Raw genomic sequence first — 13663 nt, forward strand, 5'->3', positions numbered from 1 at the left:
TTCAACGCCGGGCATTTGGGATCAGACACCGGATCACAACGATCAACTACATCAAGAATGAAGATCGCATGCCCAGCTACAAGCATTTCAACTGATAGGGTTCCAGACATGGCGCTAAGACGGAGGGCATAGCGCTTACTACTGGTGGAGCTTTGTAAAGGGCTGCAACGCTAAGGTCGAGAGCTTGCAACATACGGTTCTAAGATCCTCTTAGTTGCTCTGATGGCTCGCTTCAAATCTTTGCACCGACTTCCGTCTTTCGATCGCTTCTTCCCCAGCAGCCGGGCGATGAGGGGCTTCAGCCATCTGATTCGGATATCAAACGGGAGCCATACGCGCTGGAGAGGGGCGATGTCGGGGTTCTGGAACGTGCCGCCGGTGACGATGGAGGTGTGCGCTCACGCTACCTTCTGTGTCCCTCTTCTAGTGCATCGCATCCACCGGCTCCCCAACTGGAGACAGTTGTCGCCATAGCCAAGTTACGAGGCGCTAATGTTACAGCTGGGAGATCGAGGGGATTGCTCTGCATGGTAGCATAAAAGGGTCAGGATCTATATACTGGATGGTGGTCATGAATTTGTGAAGGTTAAGGAGTTTGGTGTATCCGATCAGGTTGACAGTCTATGGCAATGGTGTTGGTGAAAAACATTTGCTTGGGGATTGGGAAGGAATACATAATACTGAAACAGTACATGAGCTGGAGCCAACGTCAAAGTAGTATTCTCTTGCTGGAAGACAGCATTCCATTAAAAGTTGTTCCTTCTTCCCTCTGGGGAGCTTATCTTAGGAAAGGATGACGCTTGAAGTTTTTTGTTGACCAAAATGGAAAACTTCTACAAGATGGCAGGATATGTTAGGTCTGAGGCCCAGATCTATTTCATCCACAAGCCATATAGATTAGCTCGCCTACCTAGGCATGGTTGAGAATAATCGCTGTCTTTATGTCTCCGTATCCTTTGTTCAGACAATTGTTCTCAGGGATGTTCATCTCCCTTCAACAAAGTAATAACTGTGGATTGCTGCAAGTAGGAAGTTCAATTTATGGTCTCTTGCCTGTCCTGTTGGTGCCCAGATGTACAGTTGAGCAGCATCTGGGAATTTCGGGGGGCAATTTAGGCTTTGTGTAAGCTACTCCACGCGAGAAGGATTCTATGCCTTTGAGCAGCAAAGAGCTCTTATACATATAAGGTATGGGACATATCTGTTTGATAATGGGAGCTATAGCGAGGTAACCATGGATCAGTTCTGACTTCCCCAAGTGGATATACATATGTAATTTATCTTATATCTTCAATAACTTACCAAATGAGGCTACATATGTTGAACCATGAGAAGTTCTCAAGCAAAGACTGTGCTTTTATCTAGAGAAGGGTCCCTTCAAGATGCAAAGCATTTGCATGGAAGAAAATGGCTATTATTAGGCAATCTCTCTATATATGCATTTTCAACTCCCTCATAAACGGATATTGCAGATTTGGTCTTTTAGAGGAAGGCATAAAACTATTCAAAGATTTGGCTGGGTGCTCCTTGGACACAGATGGCCTCACCCTCAGTTTCTCTCATATATGGCTACTGTACAAAGTTGAAGAAGGGAATCATTACTTAAATTTCTATGAGGTCTGTTCATGGCATTGAACCGGGGCCTGATCACTACACCTGCATGGTTGATCTGTTTGGCCGTGCTGAATCTCCTGCAAGAGGCATTGAACTTGATCAACTCCATCCGGATGGCCCCATTCAGAAACATGGGGGGCTCTGCTCAGTGCTACTGGGCAGCATTCAATTGCAAATATGGCAAAGTTTGCATCTGTTGTACCCGAGGCTTCAATGGAGAGAAAAGTTGCTAATTCTCGAAATATTGAGAAACAAAATCTTCGATCCGGGAATCTGTCTTCTGCAACAACCTCTCTTTCATAATGAGTCTCGACGGAGTCGAGCCTTTTTTTTACGCAAGGGGAGAATGATGTAGGAAATCTTAGCTTATATTATGCTTAGGGATTAGTTTTTTACATTCTTTAGTCAGATAGTTCTATTTTCCTCTTAAATAGTTGGCTATTGTAAGGATGGGAGGTCATTGAATGATATATTTTATCTTTGAAGCTTTTGAAGCTTTCTTCTTCTTCTTCCCTGGATTGGGAAAAAATCCTTCTTTGCAGGTGCTGTCTTCCGACGATCACTATCACCTATTACTTTATTTTGTCTACTTTTTATTTCATGTGTTGAATAACGTCCTAGAGATTATACACTAAAATAATAAATAGGTATAGTGAAACTATCAATATCCTAGAAAATCCCATTCTATCATCATCCGGATGTTACTCCTTAGACCTTGAGATTGTTGGAGTTCGAATTGCACTCATCGAGATTATATCGCGGAATGTCACACAAAGACTTACCAGTTAATTTCATTCATCTTACTCAAGACGTTCAAGCAATTTAGCAAGCAAGCTCAACAGACAATGAATGTCCCAACCACTAAGCCATTATAGGAATCAGAAAATCAACAAAAATAAATGTAATAAATAGCTAAGGTTAAGGAGGAACATATGTTGCTCAAAGCTAATACAAAGATGAAATTCACGGGTTTCATGCTAAGGTACGGATTTGGCTTGAGTTAGGGGGTTATTTGAGATTCAACATTCATGATGTCATATTCCTGAGAAATATCACCTTTCTAGGCACAAAGTTTGACTCAACACCTATATGATTCTACATTAATTAATAATCAAATTAGAATCTCACCTTTTACTCCAAATTTTGAAGTAGGAAAACCTGATTCAAAATAAGTTTAAAGTTTTAATTAGAAAATTTAGAGGATGTGATTGCAGATTATCCTAATATTTATGCCGGGAGTAGGATGAATCTTACAAAATAGTGTTTTAAGGCTCATAAATTCCACTGCTATGGAAAGTTTATGATTTAAATCCCACTTTTCAAGCCACAATAATTCGCACTGCATTCTTAAACTTTATTTTCCCACGTAGGTCTAACCATGGATATATGTATGGTTTTTAAGAATTACATGACTTCTCTATATGCTATTATTCTCTTCTATCAAATCTTGAATTTTAAAAATTTCTGCAAGCAATTTAATAAGAGTTAGCCATATTTAAAATTTATCATGTCAAGCAGTTTTCAGAAATTAACGCCTCCCAGATTACATATCTGCATTTACAATATTTATTAAATCCTATTTGTTAACTAACAGCCTGGGTTTCTTCTCCTTTAAAATTGCCAAACATAATATATTAAACAGACTTCAGTTAATTTCAAGTTTAGTCAAAGTCAATTTTCATACTAAATTATGTATAGTTAAAAATCGTCAGATATGAAGAAGCTAAAATTAATTCTTTGAATTAGGTTAGGATTTCTAGCCATGAAGCTTTAAGCGAGGAAGGAGAATGCTCGGAGGGAAAATAACCTCACTCCGGCAATCATATACATGAGAAACAGCGGCCACCAGCCCCTTCCGTTGCCTCAGTAATCTCAAGTGCATCTCTTTGGCCTAAGCAAAGTTCACGTTTCTAATTCTTAAATCTATCTTGCATGATCCACATAAACTTATAAAAGCAAACTTTAACAATTCTCTATTTAATTTCGATCGTAACTCCTAGTAGTTTCACATCAAAAGGGCTTGGTGGGTTAATGGTAAAAGGGATTATTTTTAAATACCTAAATCTTCAATACTTTGATGCTCTTGCCTCACAAAGATTGAGGTGAGGTGTGCTTTACTGCACTTGTCACACAATTTCAGGTGTATTGCCTCACAAAATAATCTTAAGGGCGTACCTCAAGACAGTAGTAACAACAACAACAACATCAAGCCTTTATCTCACTACGTGAGGTCGGCTAATAACAATAGTAAGGAAGGGGAAAATATTTTCATAGGCTCAAGATTGGAATACAAATTATCTAGGAAAGATTTTTGTTCATGTTGTTATTTCGATGTAAATGCTTAAAATAGCATACTTGTTATCTTGAACAATTAAAAACCACCATGGAAACTAGTACAATTAGGGCTATCCAAATAGATCATTGTTTGTGTTCGTTAGTTTTAGGCTCGATAATTTGCGTGATTTCAGTTTGTTTTTCCAATCTCATTTACTTGAGCCAAATACAAGCATGACATTGTTTGAACATATTCAATTGATAGTAGCACAATAATATTTATACATACATAAAAAATATGCTTATGCAAATATGACTTCATGTATTATCCAGATCACTCAGGAAGATAATGCATGAAAACCCAAAGTATCAAATTCATTTATATATAGATTTAGGATGAAATGTATTATGGCAGAACCCAATTATTTGATTGCATTTTTTCTTTATGGGGTGTATTTGATGTGTCTTAGAAGTAAAAAACAAGTAGATGATAAGAAAAATGCAGGAACACGAAGATAGGGGCTGATTTTTATCTCCTTCAATAATAATGCAATATGCAATTGATCTACTATTCGAGAAGTAAATCATCTCTCCCACAAACCCTAGCCGCCGCTAGTATTCTAGGACACACCCTAGAAATAAAATTCAACAGACAAAAGATACTAATCTTAGTCGACACTTCCTCTTAAAGAGCCCTAATACACAATAAATACAATTAGACCTTTCATAAACAAGTTAAAACCTTCATAAACATCTCCCCCTTGATTTCTCCTCCTTACATAATGAATTACAACTTTCCTAGGCCCCACAAGGGGGGCTGAAATTCCCCTTGGTTCCACCCCTGGTTCCGCCAAACCCCTTGGGCTAGTTCGGCTCTTGCTGGATCGACCAGCTAGGATGGTCCGGGCCACCCCTAAACAATAAACCTCGATTTATAAACAAATACGCTCAGCACCCTACAATTATGCAAAAGGACTATGATATACAAGCTCCTACGAGTCACTCTAAGAGACCTATCACATACACAAAGTGTTATCTATGAGCAAATACAAAAAAACAGCAGCATATATCAACATATGCAAGCAATAGCAGGAGATTCGTTAGTGTATGAAGCCTACCTGACTAAAGCAGCAAACAACCCATAGTGTGACACAACGCTACCGAATCTGCAATATTCATACAAACAGATATAAGGTGTTTACGGGCTTCTACATAGAGGATTGTGCACACCCAAATGTTTATCATTCGCACAGCTGATCAACGCCAAATATTTTTAAAATGCCCTTATACATACACTGCAACAGGTATACATACAAATATGAAAATACAAATTCAAGCATATTAACCTATATACATGTAAGAATATACACCCGTATGGGCCCCGACGAGCGTGTTGTATTTACACACGTGATGTCTGAGAATGCTACGCGGGTAAAAAAATGAACTTAAGTTCGAGCCCAATACTTCTATGAGGGAGGAATCAATACGTCTCGAACTATCAAATAAATACACGGTCGTAACGACCAGGGTATTTATTTTATACATTCATATTAGGCCTTCAACGTCTATATCAAGAAAATCTGCTAGTAAAGGCAAAAAACCTCCTACGAACCCAATCCTATGTCAGAAATTAGACAGAGTCGACAAGATTAGACAAATAATTACAAAAAAATGACCCCTAAATACTCGCATAGGCCCCGACGAGCGTGTTATGGATACACATGTGACGTCTGAAGATGCTGCGTGGGTCAAATGATAAATTTAAGTTTGAGACCGGTCCTTCTATGCAAGTAGATAGGAGTCGACACAGCTTGAACTACCAAACAAATATGGCCACGGCATCGATCGAGATATTTTTGTTTAATACATTTATATTAGGCCTTTATGGTTTGTAATTAGAAAAATTCACTAATAAAAGCATACACCCGACAACAAACCCGATCATCCATCGATAGGTAGATAGAGTCGATAAGGTTCAATCGATAAAATAAAAATTACCCATAAATACCCTAATGATGATCCTGTTGACAAAAGATCTCAATCGGAAGGGACCACAAATATTTAAAAATACCTCCCAAATGCCCAACAAAAATTCTAAGTTATATAACCTAAAAATTTTAAAATTGAAATAAATTATCAAACACTTAAAACAAAACTCATCCACCTTCCACAACAACTTGTTGGGTGGACAAATATGAAAATTACTTTAACTCACAAAGAGCTAATGTCTGATTGAGAATATTACTAGGATTCATTCTCAATTTGTCTATTATCAGTAAGGATGTGACATTGGACCTCTAATCGACAGTTTGGCCGGATGGCTACGCAAAGAACCTGTGGCCTAGCCAGATCAGTTACGCGTGGTTAACAATTATGACGGTGACCCTCTGACCTAGTGGCCTGGTCCAACGACTCCACTGTATTACAGTAACATTCATAGCCCGTATGCTCCCCAATGGCTTCAAATCCTTGATATATGAATCAATATAATATAATCAATAGGCCACAAAATCCTCTATTAGCTAAATTGGATTCAGATTTATCCCCTTAGACAAATACTCACCCCAGGTCTATAAAGTACCATTGGACAAAGCAACTCATGGCTCCTGATAAAGATCCTTTTATCAAGTTGGAAGTTGGGTCGACTACCTCTTCTAACTAAGTACATTGGGGACCATGATGATTCGGGACGACAGAACCATGTGATCTTGATCAGGTTCATCATCATTCCCCCACCATCCGCTTTAAGTGCAAGATGGTGCATTTTTAATTTTAAATATTAAATTTTCAAACATCAAAACACACTGCTACTATATGCCAGATATATATTACATATTTGATTAATGACTAACATTAATCGAAAGTTTTCTCTCGTTACTGGGAGGGATAATTAACTATAGGGACTTACACCTATAGAAAACCTAGACTCATATCATAAAGTTCTCGCAAAATGAGGGCAAAATCTCTCGGTAGTGTCTTATTCACAATACAATCTGCCTTCTGAAAATTTACCTTGCAACTTAAGCGTTAAAACTCTCCTTGACGACCCCAAAAGAAAAGAAAGAAAGAGGGGTCTTGAAAGATAAAAGGCCAAGGCGCGAATTTTCGGAGCCCACAAATATACACAAATATAATCACCAATACAATATAAAACAAAATAACTCCAGCTAATAAGTCATATATATTTATATATTTAAGTGTTATGAAAAAAAAAATAGTGCTTATGATGTGTATGTTATAAATATTAAAAAAATAAGGAAAAAAGTTATTCAAAATAATTCCAAATAATAGTTTTAAAAACCAAACTTGTTTACTTATAATTTATAATATAGACATAATTAGTATAAAAACTATTTAATAGTTTATAATATTATATTTTAATACAAATTATTTAATTATTACATTATAAGTTTTTTTAATATCTATATAGTATCATAAATTACATTTAAATACTTAATATTATAAATTAACATTATACTATATTATTCTAAATATACTTGAAATAGCTATAAGTTAATATGTATTAATAGATAATCAATAGAGCTAGTAATTATATAATATTTTTATATGTTCTAGAATAGTTTTTATATAAACAAGATATTTAGTAATAAATTATGGGAATTTTGGTAAACAATTTGTTTCACTGTGAAGTTATTTGTTTCTTCCTTTCATGACATCAACACAATGCAAGGTACCTAATCTTGCATATATTGACTGGAGAATTACCTAATTTAAACTGAATTAACCCAAAAAGATCACTTGATCCTATCTAATCAAGTTGACAAAACCTAAATGGCCTGACCCAACTTGCTCTCAAGTAGTCCTCTTACAAGCATGGATAAACCACCTTTAGTCATTAGCGTGCTTCATTTTCCATGATTCTTGTTTACGTCACTTCTAAGTTTCTGTTTTCAGTGAAAGAGGAAAATATTTGGGTACTGAATCCACCAAAGGGTAAGGTGACCACACATGAAAAGATAAAATCCCTCGAAAAAATTTCAAGGAAACTCTAATTAACTTTGGAGCTCGCCATTTACATCAAAAAGTCCCTGGCGAACATGAAGGTCCCCATTCTTTTATTCGAGGTTGGTTAGTAGTTCAATTCTGTTACATACAAAAAAAACACTCCTACACAATTTTATACAGGACTATGCTACAATTTTTGAATGCAATACCATATCTACACTCTTCCCAACACATGCTCTTGTACGGAAGAAATCATAAAAGTAACATAAAAAACTTCAAAGGCTGCACAAAAAAGAACACCCATAAAGATAAGAAGGGTATGAAGAGATAATTCAAAATTAAAATAAAAGGAAGCCTTGGATGATTTTTCCATGATTTATGGGAGAACTAATTACATAAATGCCTGTATGAGAATAAATAATAGCTCTTTATCCGGGTTTTTTGTTGATTGGGATTAGCTTTTCAATTGTTTTAAATACTAGCATCTATTAGAATTTCAATTGGTATTCATCAAATTAAATCCAAGAATTCCTCTCCCTCCCTCTTCAAAATTGGCCAAAAATTTCTTCTCTAACCCACCAAAAGATCCTCTTCTCTAACTGTTCCCTTCTCTAAAGTTTCTCTCACTCTGATCTCTCTCTACCTGAAAACCCTTGAAGGTGCGTGATTAATTGGGAGTAAGACCGTTAAAAGAGGATAAATTAAGAAGTGCAAAAGCAAGGAAAAAAAAGAAGAAAGTAAACAGGCAACGAAGATTTCTTGGAAGAGAAGATCAAAGTTCTTCTACAAAATAATTCTAGACAGCTTACTACTTATAATAGCTCATCTCGTTAGTGCACAATTTCTCTTGCTTCACACCAATTTCTTACTAATTCCATTGCCCTAAACCTTGCGAAAAGAATAATTTGATTTAGTCACCTCTTGTAAAATTCCACCATAAAATCCTCTAAAAAAAAAACTATCCTTATCATCCAAAGATGACAAAAATAGCTTTGCCCAAAAATGAAGAGGAGGTTGAACAGTAATCACTGAATCAATTCAGGATCATGTTGTCCTTGGAAAGTACCAATCAACCATCCTAATTCATGGTTTCATGTAAGAGGCGTAGCAATTCCAAGTGAACATATTGAGTGGAAAAAAAAAATGCAAATGATACCACTAGAGTATCACACTAACATTCAAACTATCATAGTGCCGATAAAAACTACTGAAAGTTTCATATGTACATTTCAACTCACATATTCATTAGCCAAAAGACAGTTCACAATGCCAACAACAGTATCTTAGAACATGTTTGCTGCTTTTCGATGCTAGTGAGCAGCAACACCTTTGCATTCATTGATAAAAGCCAACCCAAAATTCACACAGGTAAAGGAACATAAGGATATTTCTTTTTAAAGATAAGAGGATATGTGATGCTAGGGCTGCAAACGAACCAAACCGAGTCGAGTATGTGAGTGTTCATGTTTGAGTTCGTCTATTATTAGCTTGTTCAAGTTCGGTTCGTGTTTGATTCGAGTCTTATTGTTAGTGTTCATGTTTGGTTCATTTAAATTAATAGTTTTCATGTCGGTTTATGATCGGTTTGTTTAGTGCTTATCGAGCTTTAAACAAACAAGCCTTAACAAGCTATGTTCGTGAACAAATTTAGCGAATTTTTATACACTATCAAACAAACACGTTCATACACAATTCTAATGAGCATTCTTGAGCTATCAAATGAGCAAGATCAAGAATAAATACATAAGTAGTATTTTCGAACTGCCAAATGAGCTCGTTTATTAACAAACGATGTATGATTCATCTTATATTTGTTCATGAACATCTTAAACAAACAATCTAGCAAACATTGACAAATGTGAAATGTCTCTTGTTCATGAACAAATTTATTCTATTGAATGTATAAAAAAATGAAATTAAATTTATAAAGCAGTTGTAGATTTAAAATAAAAAAAAATGATTAATCTATATGAATATATTTATCAAGCTTATTCACAAGTTCTAAATTGAACACGAATCGAGCTTGTTCACGAGCTTCAAATGATGTTGTTCGTGAACATAAATGAACCGAATACATTAGTGTTCAACCTTGTTTATTTAAGAATCAAGTATTAAAAATTGGGTTCAAGTTTGTTTGTTTAGTTAGTTCAACGATCACAAACGAGCTTTAGTCGAACCGAGCAACGAGTAGCTCGTCGAACGTTTGGTTCGCTTGCAGCCCTATGTGATGCCCTTGTTCTAGCCTTACCAAATGCGTAAAAATCATTTGAAGTCCAGTTAGATGCTTTTAAACATGTTTTTGGCATGATTTTGATACAATAAGGGAGACTTGTGGCATATTATTTAGATTTACTACAAGTTGCTCGGAGAAATTACCAATCATACAATAAGAAACTACTCAGACTTCACCAAGCAGTGAATCTCCAGTGCCCTTACATACTCGACAAAGAAATTGTGGTTCATAAAGACCACAAATATTTTCAATACCTCTGGACTTAATCAAAGTTTTAGCAAGCCCGACACATAAGGTGGATGATATATTTGTAGTGTTTCAACTTTGTTATCCAGTATAATAAGGGGGTGTTGAAATAAAATGGCGGATATGATATTACTACCTCTAGTGATTATGTAGTATATCTTCTGCCATCTTTTTTGCACGAGTATATTAATTAATAAAACTTTTATGAAGAATTCCGACAACTTTTTATGGCACCCAAGAGGAAGGATACAACACCAAAGAAAGATTTCTCAATAAAGGGAATCTACTATGGGGTTGTTTGGTTGCTAGTTAAAAGGATGCATTATATTTTGTTTAGGGTATTAAATATTTTTAAGCCTTTGGCTCAAAGAAAAGAAAAAACAAACTAAAATTTTCAGGAATTATAAATACCATAAGTTTCATTTTTCCTGCATTTCAAAATCACTTGATTTGGCTGAAATTGGAATCTTGTGCTTTTGTCTCAATCTCATGCCTCTAATTATTCACGATCTCGCTGCCCTAATCGTTGTCCTAATTAGAAATAACCCTCGCCTAAATCATGCGCTCTATCATTTGCATGCTTGCTAGCAATCACTGTGCTCATTCACATCCCCGTATCGCATGGGATGTCCCCGATCTTGTCCAAACCGCAAACTTGCTGCTTGTATGAACTTCTGTTGAGATAAAGAGTTGATTCTCAAACTCTATGCTTCATTATATTTTGGTAGGATTTCCTAGGAAGAGGAAGAACAAAATTACTTATTTTCTACGAATCTCCAATGCTATGAAGCACTTTTTTTGTGTTTACTGCACTACCAAAATGATTAGCATGAAACATATGATCTAATTGATTGATATAAAAAATTATAACATGAATAAATTAAAATTACTTAAGATCTTGTGTATTTTGGCTTCTTATTTTTTGTAAATAAACAAAAAATAATAATCATAAAACACTACATTTATTATACTTTCATCCAAATAAAAAATTTGATTGCTCTACATTTAATCATTAGCACTCAAATATTATTGAGAAATCAATATACATTATGCTTATTTTGCTCTACATTGTTAAAGTGCATGAATTCTAAATTTCTATTAATAAATAACCCCTATGTGCTACAAAAGGGGTGATCGGGTGAAGTGCATAAGATAAACACACACTTCCACAACGGTTGGCCACTTTGGGGGTAACTAAGATGTGCTTTAGAACCTACAAAGATACATTTACTAGATAATATTTTATATTGATTTGGCCCAATTTATGAACGGATGTGCACTCTATCGCACCCCAAGATATTCCAACGAAGGATATCGATTGTACACTCCTCTACTTGTGCTGACTCAAACATAGGGGAGCATATCCATGGACTTCCTAGCAGGATTGTCATCAACATTTATTGATCATAATTATTTTCTATTTATGGTAGATGAGTTCTACAAAATGATAGCAATTACATATAAGCAACCATAATTGCAGAAGACAAGTATCTTGGAGGGACTCTCAATATCACTTAACTAGGCTCGATCATCTCGGATCGAGACTCCCGCTTCCTCAATTTGTTTTGAAAATTATTATGATGGATACTACTATAAAGAGTAGCACAACCTTCCATCTACAAACTAATGACCAAATAGGTGGTGAACAAAATTGTTGTGCATCTACTACGAGGATTTAACACACATCATCCAAATACTTCATATGAGATTATGTTGGCATTCAACATGATGACACATAGTTCAACAGGTCGAGCTCAACACTCATGAGATATATGCAACAATCTCTTCAACTTGGAGTTCATGATGGAAATATTGACCAATCTCAAGAACCATGATAAAAGTCTTGTCTCAGAGGATTTCATCATATCCCATATTCCTAGGTACATCACCTTATGAATATGAGGCTTTTGTATTATTGCCCTATTTACTTTATTTTGTCTTACTTTTTATTTCCATGTGTTGAGTAACACCCTAGAGATCTATACCACTAACAATAAATAAATAGGTATTGGAGAAACTACTCATATCCCTAGCAATCCACATTCTATCAATCATCAAGGAGTTACTCCTTAGACCTTGACATTGTTGGAGTCAAAATTGCACTCACCGAGATTATATCGCAGAATGTCACAAAATCTTACCAGTTAATCCTTTCACTCATATTACTCAAGACTTTCAAGCAATTTATCAAGTAACTTAACAGAACAATGAATGTCCACAAACACACTAGCCATTATAGGAACTCAAGAAAATCAACCAAAACTAAACGTACAAATAGTTCAAGCGATTAAGGAGAATGTAGTTGCTCAAGCTAATACAAAGAATGAAATTCCATGGGTTTCACATGCTGGTGGAGGAGAGATGGCTTGAGTTAGGGGGCATTCTTTAAATGCTTGTCTTGTTATTTGAGATTCAATCAATTCATGATGTCCCATATTCCCGAGGAATATCACCTTTTAGGCATAAAGTCTGACAAACACCATATGATCTACAATATTAATAACTCAAATTAGAATCTCACCTTACTCCCAAATTTTTGGACAGGTAGGAAAATGCTGATTCAAAATAAGTTAAAGTTTTTATTTAGCAATTTTATAGGATGTTTGAATGCAAGATCTATCCAATATTTAGCAAGGATTTAGGCTGAATCTTACAAAATAGTTTATTAAGGCTCATAATTTCCACTGCCATGGAAAGTATGATTTAAATCCCACTTTTCAAGCCACATAATTCCCACTGCATTCTTAAATCTTATTTTCCTCAGGTTTAGGCTAAAGCACGGATCCTATGGAAAATATGGTTTGAGAGATTTACATGACTTCTCATCACTACGACTACTCTTCTCCTTCATTCAGGCAATTAACTAAGATTTAGCCATATTTAAAATTTATCATGTCAAGCAGTTTTCAGATATTAACCCCTCCCAGATTTACTAAATCTGCATTTACAACATTTATTAAATCCTAATTGTAACTAGAAAGCCCCTGGGATTTCTCTCCTTTAAACTTGCCAACGCAATAATTAAGCAGACTTCAAGGTTCAATTCAAGTTAGCAAGTCAATCATCACAAAAATATATGTATAGTTGAAAATTATCAGAATTGATGAAGCTAAAAAAATGTAGACTTCTATTGAATTAGGTTAGGATTTCCTAGCCATGAGCTTAAGGAGGAAGGAGAATGCTCGGAGGTAAAGATAACCTCACTCCGGCAATCAATATCACAGGAGAACACGCGGCCACCGGCCTCCTTCCGTTGCCTCAGGGGATCAAGTTTAATAATAATAATAATAATAATAATAATAATAATAATGAAGACCGAAAGTAGAAGGA

The 13663-nt window shown here is 35.5% G+C and overlaps 2 protein-coding genes across 2 annotated transcripts in view; one reads left to right on the forward strand and one right to left on the reverse strand.

Annotated features, from left to right (window-relative positions):
• The window catches only part of LOC110102013 (pollen-specific leucine-rich repeat extensin-like protein 1), a 1261-nt gene extending 722 nt beyond the window's left edge, over positions 1–539 (forward strand). Inside the window, exon 2 of the mRNA XM_028697907.1 lies at positions 205–539. Within this exon, the coding sequence (XP_028553740.1) occupies positions 205–539 (335 nt within the window). The remainder of the gene's footprint in view (positions 1–204) is intronic.
• The window catches only part of LOC110102037 (NADH dehydrogenase (ubiquinone) complex I, assembly factor 6), a 20751-nt gene extending 7169 nt beyond the window's left edge, over positions 1–13582 (reverse strand). Inside the window, exon 1 of the mRNA XM_020830180.2 lies at positions 13533–13582. The gene's annotated coding sequence lies outside the window, so the exon portion shown is untranslated. The remainder of the gene's footprint in view (positions 1–13532) is intronic.
• Between the last annotated feature and the right edge of the window lie 81 nt (positions 13583–13663).

The sequence above is a fragment of the Dendrobium catenatum genome, unplaced genomic scaffold (genome assembly GCF_001605985.2).
Source record: "Dendrobium catenatum unplaced genomic scaffold, ASM160598v2 fragScaff_scaffold_1021, whole genome shotgun sequence".
NCBI classification, from domain to species: Eukaryota; Viridiplantae; Streptophyta; class Magnoliopsida; order Asparagales; family Orchidaceae; genus Dendrobium; species Dendrobium catenatum.